Below are 22,924 nucleotides of genomic sequence, written 5' to 3'. Positions count from 1 at the left end.
TCACTCACCACACTGGAGGTTGCAGAGCTGCTGGGGAACGGAGAACTGGACATCGGTCCTCCTGCCCTGTGGGTGGGGGCAGGGCAGAGAGAGCAGGTCAGCACAGCCTACAGCCCACCTTGCATGCCCCCTCATTCCCCAGAAGCACCATCTGGAGAGGCTGTGGGGCTGAAGGGACCCCCAGAGCAGCCCAGGGCCCTGGGCAGCTCCTGGGAGGTGGGCGGAGGCTGGGCAGGCCGGTACACCTACCTGGATGCAGGTGCTGGGTGCACAGGCCTCGTCCCCAGGAATGTCCACAAAGGCCACTGCAGGGTCCTCTGCGGAGTCACCCTGGTGCGGGAGGGGTCGGTCACAGGCCGTGGGGGCGCAGACCAGGCTCCTCCAGGTCACTGTGGTGCTCGCCACCCTCCGCCCTTGTGGGGACTAGCTCTGACTGCAGGAAAGTCGGGGGTCAGCCCCATCCCCAGGTCTCCAGGACGGTGCCCGCCCCACCTGGCTCACAGAGGCCGCAGGGACGGGGGTGGCCTGGAGCAGTCGACGGCAGGCGGGGGGCCACGTCTTCCCCTGGTGACACAGGCGCACCTGGAACCGGGCGGGGCCGGACGAGAAGAAGGCCACCCGGAGGCGGCCGGGAGCGGGTGCGGGCTGGACGGCCATCTTCCAGGCTGTAGGGGGCAGGGGTGAGGCCCAGCACCCACCCACTGCTGACCGTTTTTGCTATGGTCACACTGCAAGGGCCCCTGACCAGCCTCCCGCCTGCCCTCTGGAGGGCCCGCTCCTGAGGGACCGCCCCTGGAGGGCCCCGCCCCTTGTTGGGGTCCCGCCCCTCAGAGGGCCCCGCCCCTTGGAGGCCCCCTTCCCCTCGAGGCCCTGTCCCCTGGAGGGCTCACCTGGGAACCGCGGCTGCTTGAAAGGGCACCTCACTTGGAAACCCAGGCTCGTGGAGAACTGCCGGGAGGCCGAGGGACAGGGTATGTCCCTCAGGCGGGCCTCCACGGCCCTCTGAGATTGGTTACAAACCCCCGCCCCCCACTGTTGGCCCAGGAGGGGTTAGAGGGGCTGCTAGGTGGCTGGACCCTGGGGCTGGGCAAGGCAGAGGGAGACATTTGGCCGTGGGTCCCCTGCCCCAATGCCGTGGGTCCCTTGTCTGGCTCCTCAGATCCCTCCGCAAGCCCCGGGAGGGCACGAGGCAGGTTGTGGTCTGGCCCACTCACCTTCAGGCAGAGCTGGGGCTGTGTGTCCACCAGCGGGTACTGCACCTGGGGGGAGCTCACGTCAGGGCCCTGGCCGTCCATCCCCGCCCCCATCCCTGCCTGGGGGACACTCACCCTGCCGCGCGCCGGCCGGCCTGAGTGCTTCAGCTCGAGGCAGTGGGCCCCTGGCCCTGGCTGCCAGCACAGACTCACACGGCCTCTCATGGGGCAGGCGGGTTCCCAGCTCAGCGCCTGGCTCCCCGGGTGGTAGCGGATGGCGTCCCAGAGGCTCTCCGTGTCTGCAGGGACCCTCCCCCAGGGCTGGAGTCAGAGGGACACTGTCCCAGCTGCTGACAGACCACCGGACCCAGCACCTGCTCAGTGACAGGCAGGCTGGGTCCCGGGCAGGTGTCTTCTCCCGTGGCTCTCGGCCTAGGCCCCAGCCAGTTCGCTTGTGTGCCCTGATGAGCACCCCTAATCCTCGGGGAGGATCCCCCGAGGTCTCCCAGGTGGCCAGGCCATGGCGCCCGTGTGTGCTTGTGTCTGGCTGACATGGACGCTTGCATCCACGCAGGGCTTCCACCACCTGGAGGGCTTGCCCAGAACACAGCGCTGACTACCTACTGCCTGAAGCCGTCTCAGGCGCTGAGGCTGGGCCTCCCCGCTACTCTCAGCCCCTCTTGTGTCAGCCCCGCGCGCTGGACCAGGAGCCCCCACCCTTGGGGACCCCTGACTCACCATCTCCCACCCCTCCCTCCTCGCTCTCCCGGGCACCGCAGGGCACTCACCATTTTTGAAAGGGCAGGTCTGGATTCGCACCGCATCAGGGGTTGCCGACCAGACCTGCGGAACGGGCTGGGATCAGCACAGAGTCGGCCCATCCTCTTGTCCACTCTCGGGTGTCAAGCCCGCACCCTTACTGACCTCAAGGCACAGGCACGACAACTCTTGGCTGTAGGGTAGAGAGACCCTCCGGGAGACCCTGTTCCCTATTACCTGCATCGGAGGGAAGGCGCGTGGGCGGGGCGGCAGGGGGAGGACAGAGGGAGGGCGGGGTCTGCTGGGCGGGGCGGGGCTGTGGGCGGGCGGCAGGGGAGGACAGGGGGGCTGGACAGGGGCGGAGGACAGGGGAGGGCTGGGTCTGGGGCGGGGCGGGGCTGTGGGCGGGGTGGCAGGGGAGGACAGGGGCGGGGCTGGAGCTGTGGGCGGGGCGGCAGGGGAGGACAGGGGTGGGCGGGGCTGAGGCTCACCCGCACTGGGGCGCCCGCGTCCTCGCAGATGAACCGCTTCAGACAGAGCCGCACATAGTAGTCAGGGCCCCCCGACTCTGGCACCCGCACTAGAATGACCTTGCGGCTGCGGTCCACCCAGTAGGAGAGCTTCTCAGCTGTAGGAGGGCAGGAGGGGTCATGCTGTGGCCAGAGGTCACCAGGCACAGGGCTCCAGCTGTCCTGACAGCCTGCATGTGGTGACTCCTGCCAGACCCAGGCATCTTGGAAGTTGCCTGCCTGAGGACCCATCGTGAGTTCCCACGTGAGGAGGGCAGAAGAGCCCGGTAGGAGGCTTGTGGGTGCCCACCACCACCCAAGGGTCTTCCCAGGGGCAACGGGGCCGGGGTCCCACCTGGGGAGGGACCTCACCGAAGCAGTCAGGCACATTCTTCCCCACGTCCTCCTCTCTGCAGTCTGCGAATGACAAGGGAAGTGTTGGGCCCAGCCCACTCTGCCCCAGGGGCACCCGGGCCTCTGCGGGTGTGGTTTCCAGAAGCCCACCCCTCCAGGGAGACAGCAACCCAGAATTAAGCAAATGCACTTGCTGGGACCTGTCCCTCATGGCCTACCCGCTGCCTGGGTGACTCCTGCCTCAGGGCAGTCACCGCTCCCTCCAGGAGGCTGGAGGGCAGTGCCCACGCCAGCTCCCTGGTCCCTACCTTCCGTGTGGTATTGCTGGCCCAGCTGGACCCCGCAGAAGTGGGGGACAGTCCTCAGGGTGACGTAGAGGGTCTGGGCCACGCCCACCTTGAAGCAGTCAAAGTGCACCTGGAGCTGGGCAGAGACGGGGTGAGCTGTGGACCTGGGTGTCGACCCCCCACCCCCGGCCAGGCCAGCTCCACCTCGCACAGCTGGAACCCAGAGTCTGGGGTAGGGGAGGAGGGGCGCCTCGGCCGTGGGCCAGGATGGGCTGTGGAGCGGGCAGGGCGGCGAGAACTGGCCAGGGGACAGCTGTGCTGCCGGGCACAGGCTTGGGGCTGGACCGGCAGGTCCAGGTCAGACACTGGCCTCACCTGCTGCCCGGCCTGCCGGTGGGAGGCCCTGGGGACCTGCACAGTCTGGCACTGCGTCTCCTGGGTGTCCAGGCTCGTGGAGCAGACCTCCAGGCCCTGCAGGCTGTCTGTGGAGAGAGGGGCCGCGGGCTGTCAGACCATGCTGTCCCCTGTGAAGGCAGTGAGCAGGGTCTCTCTGCCCCACCCCAGCCTGCCGTCAGGTTGTCATGGGAAGAAAAGGAGCCCTGAGCACCCCCGCCATGACCCAGGAGTGACCCCGTCACAGTCACCATGGAGCGTGAGGGAGGCATTGACTCGCAGGAGCAGGGAGCAGCCGTCGGGTGGGGAGCACTTTATGGCGGTGGAGAGCACCAGGGCCCCCAGGACGGACCTGGGCATGGACGCAGGGGGCTGCTGGCAGAAGCTGTTGAAAATATTTCCTGTTGGGGGAGAGGGAGGCTAAGTGCCAGTGTTGCTGGTGCCTGGGCTATTCCCTGCGGGTGGCTGGGTGGGAAGGGGCTCTGGGGCTGCACAGAATTGGAGGTGGGGGATCCTCCCTACTTGCCCCAGTGCCATCAGAGAGCCAAGCCCTGGACGAGTGGTGGGCCCACCTGAGCCATGTGCAGAGCTGTCTGCTGGGCCCAGGAGTGGGGCCCCCGCCTGGCCAGCAAAGGGGCAGAGGAGGGCCCTCCTCCAGGCGTGCCGGCTGGCCCCATGGGTTCCAAAGATGAGCAGCAGCACAGGTCTGCAGGGGGCACCCGGGCCTGAGCCCGAAGTCACTGCCACCTAAAGCCCTGTCCGTGGGCAGGCAGCAGCACTGGCACATATGGCTTGGCCCCAACGGCCTTGGTCAGGGCCCTGGAAGCCGGGGCCAGACCGAGCGCCGTGCAGGGAGCTGGGATCTCGCTTTCAGGCTCCAGGGCTGAGCGGTATTTTCGGTCTTGGCTCTGCCCGATCTTCAGGCAGACGCTTCAAGGTCAATGGGGTTAGTTCCACGGGCTCCACCATGCCCCGGAGAGCCCTGCACCCCGTGGAGCTGGCAGCCCAGGTTCCCTCTGGCACTTAGGGCCTGGCGTTCCAGCCAGGTGACGTGTCAGACGGTGTGTGCTCAGCGGTGCCCAGGCCGCAGGCACACCCCAGGCAGCATGGCAGGAAGACCCGCCCTCAGGCTGACGGTCAAGGGGAAGCAAAGGACGAAGGTGCCAAGGCCCTTCCTGACCCGTTGAATGCACGAGGGTGGGGGAAGGGCAGAGGGCACACCCAAGGCCGTCTCCCCTCGCGGCACGAGGAGCCAGAGTGAGGGGTCCCCATGGCCATGGTGGCTGGGCTCCCAGACCTTGGAGAAGGGGGCCAAGGCGCCACTGCTGAGACCCAGACAGAAGAGCTGGCCCGTCGCTCAGCGGAGCCCCAACCTGACCTGATCAGACGTGACTCAAAGAGGCAGCAGAAACTGTGAGGTCTGAAATGTTCCTGGGAAAGAAACCAGAGCTGTGGACCCTGCTGAGGTCAAGATGGAGGTCAAGGTGGAGTCACGGAGCTCAGCCTGGACAGCAGACGGAGTGTGGTCTCAAGACACTGGGTGTAAGGAAGCGTAGGATGGTGAAGCCCACAGCCGTGCCCGCTGTCCTGAGAGTGTTGCGAGGTGGCAGGGATGGGGTAACGGCATTCAGGGCGCCTAGTGCCTCCCCAAAAGAAGAAGTGGGGCAGATCTGGTCAGAGGCAAGCAGCCGGAAGTGGCCAGAGTTTGCAGGACGAGCACGGGAGGACCGCGATGCAGAGAGCGGGGTGAGTGTTCGGCACAGCGGGATGCCCACATGGACTGAGGAGCTGCAGGAAGAGAAGAAGCCAGAGGGGCTCTGGGGACAGAGTCTTGTCGGCCCGTGGGTCTAGGCTGTCCCTGCTCCCAGCGAGACCACAGAGCCAGGGCCTCGCGGGAACCTGGTGCAGCGGACGCAAGAGTCTTGTTTCCGTAAGAGAAATAATTATCCATGGGTGGAGCACTACTCTGATCTCATCTAACAGATCTTGAAATAAAGACCCCAGGAGGATTAACGTGTTTCCAAGTAAGTTGACTGTATTCCAGAAAAGACTCAAGAATATTTGTGACGATAAAGGTATATATCCAGTGCGCGCGTGTGCTCACACAGGATCCGCCTCTTTGCAATCCTATGGACTCCAGGCAAGAACACTGGAGTGGGGTGCCATTTCCTCCTCCAGGGGATCTTCCTGCCCAAGGGAGTAAACCCATGTCTCTTGTATCTCCTGCATTGGCAGGTGGATCCTTTACCACTGAGCCATCTGTGAATCACAGTCTACCATATAATAAAAAATTACAAGTTATGCAAAACATAACCTGAATGAGGAAAAAAATCAACGAACTAAAACTGACACAGGTGTTAGAATTACTAGACAAGAATATTAAAGCAGTTATTATAACTGTGTTTTACACGCTCAAAAAGTTAATTGTAGACGTGAAAGTTTTTTTTTTTCAAAAAAACTCCAACTTACAGGGATGAAAACTACAATGTCTGAGATGAAAAATACATTAGCTACATTAATAACAGATATAGCCATTGGAAAAAAAAGAGATTGGAGAACTTGACATAGCAATAGAAAACACGCAAAAGTAGGTGGAGAGGGGTGGTGATGGGGTGATGACGTAATGATGCTGGTGGTGATGGTGATGACGTAATGATGCTGGTGGTGATGGTGATGACGTAATGATGCTGGTGGTGATGGTGATGACGTAATGATGCTGGTGGTGATGGTGATGACGTAAATGATGCTGGTGGTGATGGTGATGACGTAATGATGCTGGTGGTGATGGTGATGACGTAATGATGCTGGTGGTGATGGTGATGACGTAATGATGCTGGTGGTGATGGTGATGATGTAATGATGCTGGTGGTGATGGTGATGATGTAATGATGCTGGTGGTGATGGTGGAGGAGGTGGTGGTGATGATGTAATGATGGTGGTGGAGGTGGTGGTGATGGGTGATGGCATAATGATGGTGGAGGTGGTGGTGAAGGTGAGGAAATAGAACGACAGCGCTTCAGGGAGCTGAAGGACACCTTCAGGTAATCTGATGTGTGTGTAGTTAGAGTCCTGGAAGGAATGAGGGAATGAAGAAACATCTTAAAAAAGAATAGAAAATTTTCAAGCTGGGTGAGAACTATGCACTCACAAATCCAAGATGCCCGATGAAAGATAGGAAACATGAAGAATTACAAGCACACCACAGTCAGTTTGTTCAAAGCCAGAGTAAAGAGAAAACTGTAAAGCCACCAGAGGAAAAGACACGTGAGGCCCCGTGGAACCAAGGCAGGGGAGAGGCAGACTTCTTCTGGGGAGCCATGCGAGTGAGATGATGACAGGAAAGACTCCCCAGGACTGAGAGACGAAACCCACCAGCCTAGCATCCCACCCCGCCCAGGCCCGCATGCCTGACTCTCGGCAAGCATGCTGCGAGTCCAGCGGGGAATGCACGGTGCTTCCAGCAAATGGTGCTCAGCTCTGTGTCCACTGGAAAGCAATGGGCTCTAGACCACAGCTCTCACAGAATGTAAACTTTATCCCAGATGGACCGTCAGACTCAATGCAAAACCTAAACTACCAAACTTTCAAAAAGAAACCTATTTTTAAAAATTTCTATGACCTTCAGTTCAGTCACTCAGTCGTGTCCGACTCTTTGCAACCCCATGAACCACAGCACACCAGGCCTCCCTGTCCATCACCAACTCCCGGTGTTCACTCAGACTCACATCCATCGAGTCAGTGATGCCATCCAGCCATCTCATCCTCTGTCGTCCCCTTCTCCTCCTGCCTTCAATCTTTCCCAGCATCAGGGTCTTTTCAAATGAGTCAGTTCTTTACATCAGGTGGCCAAAGTATTGGAGTTTCAGCTTCAGCATCAGTCCTTTCACTGAACAGCTGGGACTCATCTCCTTTAGGATGGACTGGTTGGATCTCCTTGCAGTCCAAGGGACTCTCAAGAGTCTTCTCCAACACCACAGTTCAAAAGCATCAATTCTTCAGCGCTCAGCCTTCTTCACAGTCCAACTCTCATATCCATACATGACCACTGGAAAAACCATAGCCTTGACTAGACGGACCTTTGTTGGCAAAGTAATGTCTCTGCTTTTGAATATGCCGGCTAGGTTGGTCATAACTTTCCCTCCAAGGAGCAAGTGTCTTTTAATTTCATGGCTGCAATTACCATCCGCAGTGATTTTGGAGCCCAGAAAAATAAAGTCAGCCACTATTTCCACTGTCTCCCCATCTATTTGCCATGAATGGCATCTATGACCTTAGGTAAGGCAAAATTTTCTTAGACACAATACTGAAATTGTGACCCATAAGAGAAAAAATGGGTAAGTTGGATTTCATCAAGCTTTCAAACTTCTGCTCTTTGAAAGACCCCAGTAAAGAGTGAAAAGACAAGTTAGAGATTGGGGGGAAATATTTGCGAATCGTGCACCTGTTAAGGAACGTGTGTTCAGAACCTGTAAGAACTTTCCAAATTCAGCAACAAGGAAACCAGCAACACTTCTGCCTGTCCTCCACGTGGAGGGGACGGGGCTGTAGGATTCCACCACCCTAGACGGTGGAGGTTTAAAAAATAATAAAGCCAGCGAGTAGCTGTTGTTGTTCAGTCACTAATTTGTGTCCAACTCTTTGCAACCCCATGGACTGTGGCACGCCAGGCTTCCCTGTCCTTCACTGTCTTCCTGAGTTTGCTCAAACTCATGTCCATTGAGTCGATGATGCTAGCTAATCATCTCATCCTGTCATCCCCTTCTCCTCCTGCCCTCGGTCTTTCCCAGCATCAGAGTCTTTCCCAGTGAGTCGGCTCTTCATGTCAGGTGGCCAAAGTAAGCGAGTAGTTGGTCTGCCTTTTCCTATCCGTGTGTGCTGGCAGTTCTAAACGGGGGTAAAATCCTCCCCGCTGGTCAGAGCTGGGAATGGTCCCCTGCCCTGCCCTGGCCCCCACCACACACCTGGCCCGCTATTGTCCTGGGGCTGATAAACCCGAGGTGTGGGGTCAGATGGGCGATTCAGAGCTTCCTGGGGGGACAGTTCCCAAGGGCTGCGGCTGGAATTGGAGCAGAGGCTGCCTGCAGGAGGCGGCCAAGCCCCGGTCTGGCTCCAGGGGCTCCTGGTCAAGCCCGGGAGTGGGGGGGGGTTAGTCCGGCAAGGTGGGGGTGGGGGGTGAGGAGAGCGGTGTCCCCAGGCCTGGCGTTTCCTTGCTAGAGGCGTGTCCTCCGAGCCTGGAGCTTCAGCCCTCTCTCATCTAGGCTGTCCCTCATGCGTGTGGAAACGTCCTCCTCTGTGCAGAAAACGAGAAGGCAGCATCTTTTGACCTTTTCTGGAGAAATACAAGGACCTATCGCAGCCAACCAAGAAAAGGATCAGAGTCAGAAGGAACAAAGGGTGGAGCCATAGGCGAGCACGGCGACCATGGGTGCCAGGAAGTTGCTTGTATAAAAGTAAGAACAGGCTCTTGTTCCCGCTAAGCTCACAACACAGAAGGTGTAGAGAAGAAAGTGACGTGGCGGGCTCCCCACTGGTGAGCGGTCGGGACGCAGCGCTTGCACTGCCTGGGCATGGGTTCAGTGCTCAGTTTAGGAGCTAAGACCCCACAGGCTGTGCAGAGCAGCCCCACTGTGACTGTGTGGAAGGCACTGTGAACCCCACATTCTTTGTAAAGATTAAGGAGAAGTAAATACATATGACCTCATTTGAAGGTTTAAAGCCACCACAGTAAACCAGAGGCAGAGGCATACTAAGAGAAGGCCTAACAGCTTGGCTGTGTCTTAAAAAGGAGAAATATGAGCTCAGAAGGAAGAAGTGGGTTACAAAGGGAACCGTGAACACAGGAACTGGTAAAACACGGAGGTGAATGTAACTGCCTTGGCAGGGCAGGAGGAGAGAGAAGGGCTCCTGTGCATCTGAAAACCCGTCGGGGGTTTCCTTCTGCATCCTACAGGAGCCCGTGCTGTCTGGACCGGTTCTACTGAGAACAGCTAACAGTGCTGGAGGGAAAAAATACGTGTTAAAAACTCACGTGTAAAATCATACACGTGAAAACATACATGTAAAACACGTGAAACATACCTGTAAACACATACATGCGGGAAACATAGGCGTAGACAACTTACATATATATGTGAAAAAACTTCCCAAAACCCGTGAGAGCTGATAGGAGCACCAGGGTCCTCAGCACAAAGCCCGAGGAAGCAGCGGGGATGCTGAGGCTCGGCCGGACCAGGAGGCCCAGGGCTGATCGGGAGAAGCCTGCCGCCTCCTCCGACCCTGGGCCTGGCGGGAGGGCAGGGATGCGGAGCTTCCTGGAAAGCCTGCAGCCCCGCGGGCCCGGGGCTGCTCCCAGCAGATCCAAGTCCATTTCAGTCCACGACTTAGAAACGGTCCTGAAGTCACAGGTCACTCCTGGCCCCACTCAGAAACAAGGGAACCCGGTCTGCGGGAGATGCCTGAATCCTCGGCCCGGGGACGGCCAAGAGCCATTTCTCAGGGGCACGGAGCAGACTTTTTTTTTTGGCCACACTGCATGGCTTGTGGCATCTTAGGTTCTCTCCCAGGAAGACAGTGTCTCTATTCCCGGCCCCCATCAGGGAAAGACAGAGCCCTGACTGCTGGACGGCCAGGGAACTCCCTGGAGCAGACACGTGAGAGATAAACAGCCTCGCTGGGGAGACAGAGCGCCCAGAGGGAGGGCCGGAAGAGAGACACGCCACAGACGGGTCCAGGAGCCTCCACAGGGCCACCACGGGTTCAGAGCGGTGCCTCGGGCAGTCCTGCTGCTTTCCAACTCAGAGCTGAGCTTTCACCGCACCTTCTGCACAGGACCTCAGCATCTCCTTTCTTCCGCTCGACTCTCAAGAACACCGGGGAGGACACCGTGAAGCTGCGTCCTGCCACTTGCTGTGTTCCCGACACTGTCTGGGTTGCAGCACTCACCGCTGGGCGGGCTGGAAAGAGCGGAAACCTGTCTCTGCATAGACTTGTCTCGGTCTCTCCTGGTGTTCACGGCCCGTCCCTGTCTCCATGGTCAGGGTGCTCGGCTGTGAATACTGTACCATCTCCCCTTCCACTCGTGTTCTCAGCGCTGCAAACAGCCCTGCGTTAAATCTTCAGCCCGTTTCCCATCCGACCCCTCCCGGGGTCTCGTGGTCGGATGCTCCTCCCCTAGGAGGGGCCCTTGGGACAAGAGTCCGTGAGTCCCAGCCTGTTCGTGCCTCATGCCTGAAGGCCAGTGTCCTTTCATGGAAATACATTTGATGTATGGCGCTGTGTGAACTTAAGGAGTACAGGGTGCTGGTTTGGTGCATTTATCTGTTGTCATCATTGCTGTTGTAGCAAAAGCAGCCATATCAAGTCACATAATTATTGTTTCTCTTTTTGTGGTTGGATTAATTAAGATCTGGCCTCTTAGCAAGTTTCGCGATTGTAACACAGAACTGTGTCTACAGTTATCAAATGACGTGCTATGGACTTGCTGTCCATTCTCTTCTGGGGTAAAATGTAGCTCTTTGAAAAATCTGATGTACTTTCCTTTCCATTTTGAATTGCTAAGTTCTTTTTGCTTAGATGCCCAAAGATTTTTCACTTTAACATCCAGCCGTTTTGCTTGAGTGAGTTTTCACGCTGTCCCTCTCTAGTTCATGCCTCGTGTTAGGGCTGTTTGTTGTCCTTGAGCTGCACTTCTGCGCATCTGATCTGCAGCTCAGTTCTCTCCAGGGTCTCACAGGACCCACATTCTGGACTTTTCTTGCCTATCTGCAGCATCTTCTATTATTGACACGTCATTTCATCTCTTTTGATTTTTTTTTCTTTTCAAGCCTTACTTGTATTCTTTTCTAAACATTTTTATTTCTTTACTTATTGTTGGTTGCATGGAGTCCTCGTGACTGTGTGCGGACTTTCCTCTCGGTGTGCTGAGCGGGGCTTCCTGTTTGCTGCGGCGTGTGGGCTGCTCGCTGCTCTGGCTTCTCTGGTGTGGAGCACGGGCTCCAGGGCACGAGGGCTTAGCAGCTGCAGCACGCCGGCTCAGGAGCTGCGCTTCCCGGGATCTAGAGTGCCGGCTCAGGAGCTGCGCTTCCCGCGATCTAGAGTGCCGGCTCAGGAGCTGTGGTGTGTGGGCTGAGTTGCCCTGAGGCACGTGGGATCTTCCCAGACAAGGGGTTGAACCCTGCATTAGATTCTTGCCCACTGCGCCATCACAGAAGTCCCTGGTATTCTCGTTTTAATTGAAATACAGTTGACTTACAATGTTGTGTTAATTTTTGCCGTACAGCAAAGTGATTCAGTTATATATATAGGTACATTATTTTTTAAAAAAGCATTCTTTTTCATTATGGTTTATCACAGAATATTAAGTATAGTTCCCTGTACTAACAGTTCAGTTCAGTCGCTCAGTCATGTCTGATTCTTTGTGACCCCATGGACCGCAGCATGCCAGGCCTCTTTGTCCATCACCAACTCCTGGAGCTTACTCAAACACAATATGACACTTCTTTTTGATTTTTTAAAAAATCCCCTTTTCACTTTCTATTTTTCTCAAGGCATTTAATATTGGGTCTATTCACTACTTCTAACATCGTCTTCATTTCTGCAGCGATTTTTTCTTTATTTTTAAGCCCAAGTGTTGTCACCTCATTTCTGAAATTTCCTAATTTTTGTTCCTTTTGTTCTTTAACATCTTTATCAACTTTCTTGAGTCTTCTAACATTTCATGCAAAGATGGGCTCAATAAAGGACAGAAATGGTATGGACCTAACAGAAGCAGAAGGTATTAAGAAGAAGTGTCAAGAATACACAGAAGAACTGTACAAAAAAGATCTTCATGACCCAGATAACCATGATGGTGTGATCACTCACCTAGAGCCAGACATCCTGGAATGCGAAGTCAAGTGGGCCTTAGGAAGCATCACTATGAACAAAGCTAGTGGAGGTGATGGAGTTCCAGCTGAGCTATTTCAAACCCTAGAAGATGATGCTGTTAAAGTGCCAGCAAAATTGGAAAACTCAGCAGTGATCACAGGACTGGAAAAGGTCAGTTCTCATTCCAATCCCAAAGAAAGGCAATGCCAAAGAATGTTCAGACTACTGCACAATTGCAGTCATCTCACACGCTAGCAAAGTAATGCTTAAAATTTTCCAAGCCAGGTTTCAACAATATGTGAACTGAGAACTTCCCAGTGTTCAAGCTGGATTTAGAAAAGGCAAAGGAATCAGAGATTAAATTGCCAATACCTGTTGGATCATACAAAAAGCAAGAGAATTCCAGAAAAACATCTACTTCTGCTTTACTGACTATGCTAAAGCCTTTGACTGTATGGATGACAACAATCTGTGGAAAATTCTTCAAGAGATGGGAATACCAGACCACCTCACCTGCCTCCTTTGAAACCTGTGTGCAGGTCAAGAAGCAACGGTTAGAACCGGACATGGAGCAACGGACTGGTTCCAAACTGGAAAAGGAGCACGTCAAGGCTGTATATTATTGCCCTGCTTATTTAACTTCTATGCAGAGTACATCATGGGAAATGCAGGGCTGGAGGAAGCACAAGCTGGAATCAAGATTGCTGGGAAAAATAACAACCTCAGATATGCAGATGACACCATCCTTATGACAGAAATCGAAGAACTAAAGAGCCTCTTGATGAAAGTGAACGTGAGAAAGCTGGCTTAAAAGTCGACATTCAAAACCCGAAGGGGTCACGGCATCTGGTCCCATCACTTCATGGCAAACAGATGGGGAAACAATGGAAACAGTGACAGACTTTATTCTCCTGGGGTCCCATATCACTGCAGATGGAGACTGCAGCCATGAAATTAAAAGACGCTTGCTCCTTGGAAGGAAAGCTCTGATTAACCTAGACAGCATATTAAAAAGCAGAGACTAATTTGTCAACAAAGGTCTGTCTAGTCAAAGCTAGGGTTTTTCCGGTAGTCACGTATGGATGTGAGAGTTGGACCAAAAAGAAGACTGAGCCCTGAAGAACTGATGATTTTGAACTGTGGTGTTGGAGAAGACTCTTGAGAGTCCCTTGGACAGCAAGGAGATCCAACCAGTCCATCCTAGAGGAAATCAGTCCTGAATATTCACTGGAAGGACTGATGCTGAGGCTGAAGCTCCAATACTTTGGCCACTTGATGTGAAGAGCTGACTCATCTGAAAAGACCCTGATGCTGGGAAAGATTGAAGGCAGGAGGAGAAGGGGACGACAGAGGATGAGATGGTTGGATGGCGTCATGGACTCGATGGACATGAGTTTGAGTGAGGTCCGGGAGTCGGTGATGGACAGGGAGGCCTGGCGTGCTGCAGTCCATGGGGTGGCAGAGTCTGAATGGGACTGAGCTACTGAACTGAACTGGCTATTTTAAACCACTTTGAAATGAAAAGCTACAGTTGTGCGTTTTCGGGGTGTTCTGGCACACTGCCTTTGCCTGTCGGGACCTTATTCTGCCCCTCATTCTCTTTTTATTATCATAGCTCGCCGGGGGCTTGTGCCCACGGCCCGCCTTGGCCACTATTACGAGAATGGAGATTTCTGAGCTTTCCGCCACAGGCTGGGCTCTGCTGTCCCCGCTGCACACAGCGCCCTCTGCTGTTGCTTTGGGTGGACGTGCTTTGTGGTCCGGTTTCCTGCCTCTAGGTAGTGATCACACCATCGTGATTATCTGGGACGTGAAGATCTTTTTTGTACAGTTCTTCTGTGTATTCTTGCCACCTCTTATTAATATCTTCTGCTTCTGTTAGGTCCATACCATTTCTGCCCTTTATCGAGCCCATCTTTGCATGAAATGTTCCCTTGCTATCTCTAATTTTTTGAAGAGATCTCTAGTCTTTCCCATTCTGTTGTTTTCCTCTATTTCTTTGCATTGATCGCTGAGGAAGGCTTTCTTATCTCTTCTTGCTATTCTTTGGAACTCTGCATTCAAATGGGTATATCTTTCCTTTTCTCCTTTGCTTTTCGCTTCTCTTCTTTTCACAGCTATTTGTAAGGCCTCCCCAGACAGCCATTTTGCTTTTTTGCATTTCTTTTCCATGGGGATGGTCTTGATCCCTGTCTCCTGTACAATGTCAGGAACCTCAGTCCATAGTTCATCAGGCACTCTATCTATAAGATCTAATCCCTTAAATCTATTTCTCAATTCCACTGTATAATCATAAGGGATTTGATTTAGGTCATACCTGAATGGTCTAGTGGTTTTCCCTACTTTCTTCAATTTCAGTCTGAATTTGGCAATAAGGAGTTCATGATCTGAGCCACAGTCAGCTCCTGGTCTTGTTTTTGTTGACTGTATAGAGCTTCTCCATCTTTGGCTGCAAAGAATGTAATCAATCTGATTTCGGTGTTGACCATCTGGTGATGTCCATGTGTAGAGTCTTCTCTTGTGTTGTTGGAAGAGGGTGTTTGCTATGACCAGTGCATTTTCCTGGCAAAACTCTATCAGTCTAGTCAAGGCTATGGTTTTTCCTGTGGTCGTGTATGGATGTGAGAGTTGGACTGTGAAGAAGGCTGAGCGCCGAAGAATTGATGCTTTTGAACTGTGGTGTTGGAGAAGACTCTTGAGAGTCCCTTGGACTGCAAGGAGATCCAACCAGTCCATTCTGAAGGAGATCAGCCCTGGGATTTCTTTGGAAGGAATGATGCTAAAGCTGAAACTCCAGTACTTTGGCCACCTCATGCGAAGAGTTGACTCATTGGAAAAGACTCTGATGCTGGGAGGGATTGGGGGCAGGAGGAGAAGGGGACGACAGAGGATGAGATGCTGGATGGCATCGCTGACTCAGTGGATGTCCGTCTGAGTGAACTCTGAGAGTTGGTGATGGACAGGGAGGCCTGGCGTGCTGCGATTCATGGGGTCGCAGTCGGACTCGACTGAGCGACTGGACTGAACTGAACTTCCTAGCTCTTTCTTCGCCTCGGCCTCGTCCATCTGCAGTTGCTCTTGCCGCTGCTGTCCTCGAGCCTCTTGGAGCTTCTCTGTGCAGGGCCGCCTCCCAGGGGGTCCCTGAGCAGGAGCTGGGTGCTCACCAGTGGCGCTCACTGCCTGCTGGGTTCAGGCTTCCCTCTGCCTTCTGTTGCTCTTCCCACCTGGGGCCCTGGGGCCCGTCTCTGGGGTCTGGAGCGTGGATCCCGCTTCTGTTTCATGTCCTCCTTGCTCCTGCATCTGGATTCAGGGCCACCTCAACGACACTGCCATCTCCCAGGACAATTTAGGAAAGAAATGAAGCAGAAGGGCCACCCCACCAGAAGTCAGCATCTAGCTTAAATCTATTCATCCATGGGCTCACTGAGCAGGTCCATAGGATGGGGTGTGTAGGGAGGGGCCCCCAGGACTCAGGGCGGCCTCACTCAAGAGTTGAGGCCATTGGGGAACCGCCCGAACAGCGTGGAAATCTGAAGACGGGCGGGGTGGGGATAGAGACGTCGGCACTCGGTGTGGCCACTGCGGGATTTCCAGGCAGAGAAGAGCACAGCTGGGCTCTTGCCTCACAGCACACGGAAACAAGAGCTAGAAGAATCAAAGACCTGAGTCTGAGAAACAAACTTTAATATAGAAACACAGGAAGTACAGGGAGGAAGTCTCTATGACCAGAACGGGGAAGACTTCTTAAAAGATCCCCTCCGATTCACGAAATCCTGAAAGGGGAGGCGTGTGAATACTATTGCGTCGAAACCGAAGCGTGTGACTCTCAGCCCGAGGCTGAGGAGGAGGAACAGTGGGAAGAGCTGTCTGTGACGCAGGGTGACTGTCGTCACCCCGGAGGAGCCCACGCAGGTCTCAGTGTTGTTAGAGACTCACAAATGGAGATGGGAGTGTGTGGGGGTCCCTCTACAGCCTCACAAAGTACCCCCAATACCTGCCAGAACCCACAGAGGTTGTCGAGCCAGAGAACTGCCCCGCAGAGGACCGAGCACGTGGGCCAGGCCGGAGCGTCACCCAGACACAAGCTGTGCCCCTGCCTGGTGACCCCACCCCCAGAAGCCCTTCTGGGGGGTGACAAAGCCGGGAATCCATGGCGAGCCCCCTCTGCCCCCCCATCTGAAGAGGAGGCCGGGTGGAGTCCTGCATTTTCACGGCTCCCACTGGGGTACGACGGAAGGGAGGGGGAAGGAGAGAGACCGTGAAGGCCCCCAGGTCCCCTAGAAGCCGAAGGCCCATCCCCGCACCCCCACCACCCCCAGGACCTGCCCGGCCAAGTTCCCCATCACCCCAGCATGCCTGGGCCCTCCAGAAATCTGGCCCTTGCACACAGCTGGTCCGCGGGGGCAACACCATGGATGTGGGGTCAGTGAGTGAGAAGGAGGCCTGAGTAATTTGGGGGTCCAGAGGCAGCTGCCCACGACGGAATGTAGAAAACATTAACACAGCACAGAGGGGAGGAGGGAGAGGGAGGGAAGGCGGACCCGGAAGGCAGCGCGTGGGGGGAGAAAGCGCCGTGGCGGATGGAGGGAAGGCCCACCGAGGGACACGGCGGCAGGGACACGCGGCCCAGCCCGGCGGCCACAGCGCAGCGGGCTCAGAGGAGACGGGGTGCGGGGAGTCAGGGAGCCAGACCTCATCGCGGGGCAAGTAAGTACAGTGAAGACGCGCAAGTCAGGAGACGCAGCTGGCTTGGAATGCTCACAGGAAAGCCACGGAGAAAGACAGAAACGGAGGAAGCAGCCGATGCACGCAGAGGTGGCGTCATCAGGGAAGAGGCCCGCGCTCAGGCGGGAGTGGAAACGCTCCCCGAAGTTATGGAACAACCGCTCCCGAGGTTACGGAAGCCCACAGGGGCTCACAGGGATCCAGGAAAGGGCCCGGCCCAGGCGGGAGAGAAGCCTGCAGGCCCCTCGGCTGTAACCCTGGCGGAGGCGCCTCGGGCTCCTTACTCGCGGGGAGGGTCCAAGCACAGGCTGTGACCCGATGCCGTTCCAAGCTCAGCTCCACGGCCACTGACTGCGGTCAGACACGCCAGAGACGGGGACTACCCGGCGGGGGCGGGGGGGGTGGGGCACACGGCGCCCTGTCTCATCATCTCACACCTTCACCTTGGGGGTCCTTGAGAAGTAACCCCTCTCGAGGTGAAGAAACATTGCATTAAAGTTTAGCCATTCCTTTGGTTTTTCCTATTAAAGTCAAATTAAATAAAATACTGATTTTAAATGGAATAAAGTAATTTCACTTTTATAAAATCTTTGTCATCTGTTTATCCAGGAACAGTTTATTTGCCTACAAAGATGTCTGGAACTACGTCTTCCTAACATGCTGCTGCTGCTGCTGCTAAGTCGCTCCAGTCGTGCCCGACTCTGCGACCCCCGACGGCAGCCCACCAGGCTCCCCCGTCCCTGGGATTCTCCAGGCAAGAACGCTGGAGTGGGCTGCCATTTCCTTCTCCATAAACAGTATTTATTTCTCTAGGAGGGCTTTGGAGCTAGACTTATTATTCTCTGTTCCTGCATGCATGTGTGCTCAGTCGCTTCAGTCACATCAGACTCTGCGACCCTATTGACTGAAGCCCGCCAGGCTCCTCTGTCCATAGGATTCTCCAGGCAAGAATATTGGAGTGGGTTGCCATGCCCTCCTCCACTGCATCCCTTATGCCCCTTTTAAAATAAAATATAAAGTGTCTGCAAAGACAATGAAGCTGTTTTTAAAATAGGATATTGTATTAGGGTAGGCAAAAATGGGGCATGTGATGAGAAAGTGGAAGTTTCCGTGGACTGCTGGTGAGGTGGAGACACGTGGCCACTTCGCAAAGCAACAAATTCCAATCGCACAGGAACCCGCGACTCCCGCATCCAGCAAGCCTGCAGCTGGGCGTGGAGGGGGGCTGTGCCCTCCCGCCCCAGGCGGCGGCAGGGATGGGAGGGCACTCTGCCCGGTGAGGCGGGAGAGGGTGTCAGCGGAGACCGGAAGGGCCGCGCATCCTCCTCCTGAGATGTACTCACCACGGCTCACGAGGCTCTTGCAGGCGAAGCCCTGCGGACAGAACATCGAGAGGGAGTGAGGTCGGCGGGCCGCCTCGTGCCACCCCCGGAGCCGCACCCTGGCGACCTGCGCCCCTGGGCCTTCAGGCCCACCCCGACACACGTGGCACTCCAGGCACCGCAGGACCGCCCGGAGCTGGCGGCGTGGGGCCGGGCACGGGGAGACAGCAGGCAGCAAGGACCCGGCTCACGCCAGGCAGGGACGCCTCGGGCCAGGGTGGGAGATGAAGGGGCTCGGGAGGGTGGGGGCCCCCTCACGGGCAGGGCGCTCCACCAGGTGGGGGCTCTTTGCTGGCATGGGTGGGGGTGGGGGCCTGCTCCTCTTCCCTGGGCCTGGGGGGCTCTTTGCTGGCATGGGTGGGGGTGGGGGTCTGCTCCTCTTCCCTGGGCCTGGGGGGCAGGCACTCTTGGGGGTCCATCTCCAGCGCTTCACCCCTTCCTAAATAGTCTTCATTTTGGAGTAATCTTAGGTTTATAGAAAAGCTGCGAGCATGGCCTCGAGCTTCTCCCAGTGACCCCGGGATGTTAATATCTGGGTAACCGGGTCACTCTTGGCTGAGCCCCAGACTCGGGGTCCCCTCTCCCCCCCCAGGCACCTTGTCTGCCCCAGCCTTTTAACCATCACCCCTCGTCCACTCGGTCTTCTGATCACGATACCCCCCTGAGACGATAAGGCCTTCGGCCTTCAGCCCCCAGCCCCACGAACCCCCCTGAGGTGACCCCGGGGGCCTGCCAATGGTCCTCGGGCTGAGGAAGGTGACCAGGGGCGGCAGGGGGGCTTGGCTGGGCAAAGGTCTGCACCCGCCTGGGTGCCCCGCCCAGAACCTGACCAAGCAGATGGGCAGAGGGTGAGACGGCCAGTCCAGCGGGCCCAGGGGCCAGCGGGCGGCACAGGGCAGGGCCAGCAAGGCAGAGGGGCAGCGGGCCTGGGCCACAGCCTCTCCTGGCTACCTCATTCCTTGCACAGCCCCGAGGCCTGGAACCAGCCGGCATTCTGCATCCTGTGGCCTGAGTCCACCCCCTCCCAAGCTGGTGGGGGCTCCAGGGAGTGGAGAGGTTGACTCCCACCTGTGTGCTCGCCCTGGGGCACGGCCGCCTGAGGACCACAGAGCCGCTGCCCCCGGTTACTGGTGGGGGTGGGTGCGGTCTGGTGCTTGGACCTTGGGTGCCCAGAACCCCTCTCCCTGCCCAGGGACCAGCAGGGGCAAAGGTCAAGGTCAGAGAGCGCGGTGGAAGGTGGCGTCCGGAGGAGCTGGGGTGGTGGACGCGGGAAGGGCCAGTCTGCGCCCTTTGTTGGGGGGCGGGGACAGAGAAGCGGCTGCCCCGCCTTGCCCCCCACCCTTGGGGGTTTCCGCTGTTGGGCTTCTTGGGGCTTCCCAGGTGGGTCGGCAAGGGCGGGGTCTGTAGGGAGGGGGCCCAGCGGGCCTGGTCCTCACCCTGCTGCCCCATCAGGTGGGGAGGACAAGGTCCTAGGTGCTTCGGGAGGGGCCCTGACCGCCCCCACCCCCAGGCACCCTGTGCTCAGCTGTTCCTGTCCCCGCCCTGTCTGAAGGCTGTCAAGGCCCAGAGTGCTGCGGGGGTCTCTGTGCAGGTGGGGAGGTCTCCAGAGGCGCCCGAAGCAGCCCCCCACCCTGGGCTTCCTGACTCCTCCCCCGGGCCCCCCCAGGCCCTCCCCCAGCCCCTCTTCCAGCGGCCCCTCCCCTGGGCCCCTGCCCCAGACCCCCTCTCCCGGCCCCTCCCCAGGCCTTTCAGGCTCTGTCCCTGCTCTCCCCACCCCGCACCCCCCTCCCTTGATCCCGCTGCTGCTCCATCTGGGTGCCAAGGCGGTGGCCGGGCCGCGCCCTCTCCGTGGGGGGAGGGCCGTGGCGGGTGGGGGCCTACCCCCGCCTCTCCCCACCACACAGCCCCTCCCCCACCGTCCGGGCCCATCCCACTGAGGGGGGGCCCCTCACACCCCTGCGGCCTCACCCTGACTCCACCCCCACACCCCGCTGTCCCAACACCAGTTCTCCATAGTCCGGTGAGCTTCTAAAACCCCATATTTCAAAATTCCTGTATTTCACAGAGTTTCCTCCCTGAAAACTTGCCCCCTGAGCCCAGAGAACGCCTGGGGCCTGGGCCCAGGTGCTACAGCCGCGTCTTAAGATTCATCCTGGCTTCTTCCTTCTCTGAGGTCTGGGACCCAGTCCCGCAGCTCCACCTCACAGTGCCCCCGAAGCAGCCCACCCTTTCACCACCCACACGGGGCAGGTCCAGGCCGCACCCCTACTTCAGCCCAGCTGTCCCCTCTGCACCCACCAGTCCCACCAGGAGCCAGGAGGACCCACCATGGGTCCCTGCACCAGGACCTGAGCCCTGCTTCTGAGGCTCTGCCTGACCCCTGGCCCCCTGAGCCTGCCCTGTCCCTCCCCGGCCCTCTGCTGGACACGCTCCATGCCCTGGGGAGCATGCCTTGCGCACTGACTGTGTGCCCCAGTGTCCCCCGAGCTCTCTCGCCAGCTGCCACTGCTCCCCGAGCCTGCTTGCCCTGCGTCTCCCCTGGTCCCCGCTGACCCCCACCGGGCAGAGGGCCCATGCCTGGGGCTCCCCAGCCCGTCGCAGCGGCTAGCCTCCCCAGTCTTGAGCTGGGGGACCTCCAAGGACACGTGCTGCTGGCTAGGGCGCCGCAGGGACAGTGAACGTCCCGGACACCACGTTCCGAGCCACATCCTCGCCCCGCGGCGCCTGCCCGCCCAGAACGAGCTCGGTGCCACAGCATTTCCTTAGCTGGGCGTCCACACAAGCCCGGACACCGCCCCAGCCCGCACCCCGGATGATGAACCGGCCCTGTGAACACAGGAGGGGCCTCGGGCTGCCCCCACACGACTCCCCGGGAAAGGACACTCATGGGGCCTGGTGCCCCACGTGCTCCCGGCAAGCACTTCCCCGACTGGCGCCACGGGCTGAGCCACCACCTTGGGGAGCCGCGGGCCTCTGACCACCCACTGCCCTGGGCCCCGAGCCCCTTGCTGGTCACTCTAAGTCACGTGTGTAGGTGGGCCAGGCCAGCGGCCAGCCGGGCGGAGGCAGGGTGGCTCACAGGAGAGTCCAGGAAGGGCAGGCTCACCTGGGGACAGGAAAGGCCGCATTCCGTGACCCTGGGGATGGCCAGGCTCTGGTAGGCGCCCCAGGTCAGGCAGAGCAAGGCGACGGCGTGCCCGGCCAGCATCTGGCCGCAGGAAAGTACCCGCCGAGTGAGGGCGCGAGGGGCGGCCCGTGGCGACTGTGCCTCGCCTTCCCGGCTTGTGGCTCAGCTGGAGTGAGCTCGCTCCTGGGGCAGACACTCCCCCTCCCAGTGGGCTGGCCACAGCCACAGCCCACAGCTTCCGCCTGCGGGCTTTGGCCCCTGGCCAGACGCCCTGGAGTTTCCAGGCTGTCAAAGGAGACATCCTGAAACTGTGGAGCTCTGGGGTCTCCGGTGGCTGGGTGCCCTGAGGCTGGCAGCTGGGCCAAGGCTGACTGTGGGCCTGTGGGCTCGGGGAGCCGCCCTGAACCCCCCACGGTTCCTCAGTGTCTCCCCCCTTCTCTCAGGCCTCTGTCCCAAAGTCAAGGGATGGAAGGTGGCTCGTGTCCCAGTTGTCGAGCCCAGCGGGGCTGGCAGAGAGGTGGGAGCCATCCCTGGCACCAGCCCCAGCTCCCACAAGCCTGGGACACCCCTCCAGTCCTGAGGGCCCCCGTCCGTCCTCTGGGTGTGAGAGGCTGCTCCACTTTGCTGAGCCCTTGCTTTACTGGCCACACCCTAGAGAGCACTACCCCGAGGCTGACTCTGGGGCCTGGCTTGTGCAGGGAGCACACTCTGCCCTTTCTGCATTTGGGTCCTCTGCAGAGGCCTCCACGCAGGCGCTCACAGAGCCCTGCCTGCCCCCAGGCCTACCTAGGCTGAGGTGTGGCTCAGGGGTCCTTGGTCTCCTCCCCGGGTCCAGCCTGCCTCCCGCACTGGCCGGCAGGTCTGAGCACCTCTGGCCCTGAGGGCATGTCCCCTGAGTCAGAGGCATGGAAAAGAGGGAGTCGCTGGAGAGCCCAGAGACCCCCTCCAGGGCCCAGGGAGCTGGGGATCTGCTTGGAACCCCAACAGGGCACCGCAAGCGTGGAGGGGAGCAGACCCAGCTGGCAGCACCCCTGGGCTGGCTCCCTGGGCGGCCCTAGGGCTGCCCTGGCTGCTCGCCTGTCTGTTGCCCCCTCGTCTGACCTGAGACGGGAAGTGGACTCGAGCCTCAGGAGGCAGGAACCAACATGGGAAACCCAGGCGTGGGACCCGCCGGCAAACATCACCCAGGACCATGGTCCCCGCCGCCTGCGCCCCACCCCACCCAGAAGCCAGAGTCCACTGCGCAGCCTCCCTCCCCCAGCCCGGAGCAGGCGTGGGCTCCCTTCCCCCGCCGCTGGGAGGCAGGGCCGATGGGGGTGCAGCCCTCCGG

The 22,924-nt window shown here is 58.0% G+C and overlaps 1 protein-coding gene across 1 annotated transcript; it reads right to left on the bottom strand.

Moving 5' to 3' along the window:
• On the bottom strand, positions 1–21,746 carry IL17REL (interleukin 17 receptor E like). The gene is made up of 15 exons (XM_070370146.1): positions 21,574–21,746; positions 18,432–18,459; positions 3,747–3,896; positions 3,478–3,584; positions 3,124–3,238; positions 2,834–2,878; positions 2,444–2,580; positions 2,118–2,189; positions 1,982–2,036; positions 1,329–1,492; positions 1,215–1,259; positions 891–948; positions 493–665; positions 250–330; positions 1–66 (listed from the first exon to the last, which is right to left on the bottom strand). Exons 1-15 carry the CDS (start codon positions 21,673–21,675, stop codon positions 1–3), a joined length of 1,398 nt encoding a protein of 465 aa, XP_070226247.1. The 5' UTR covers positions 21,676–21,746.
• Between the last annotated feature and the right edge of the window lie 1,178 nt (positions 21,747–22,924).

Source organism: Bos mutus, chromosome 5 (assembly GCF_027580195.1).
Source record: "Bos mutus isolate GX-2022 chromosome 5, NWIPB_WYAK_1.1, whole genome shotgun sequence".
In the NCBI taxonomy this organism is placed as follows: domain Eukaryota; kingdom Metazoa; phylum Chordata; class Mammalia; order Artiodactyla; family Bovidae; genus Bos; species Bos mutus.
Note: the sequence above shows the minus strand (reverse complement) of the source record. Positions and strands in the feature narration are given on the sequence as shown.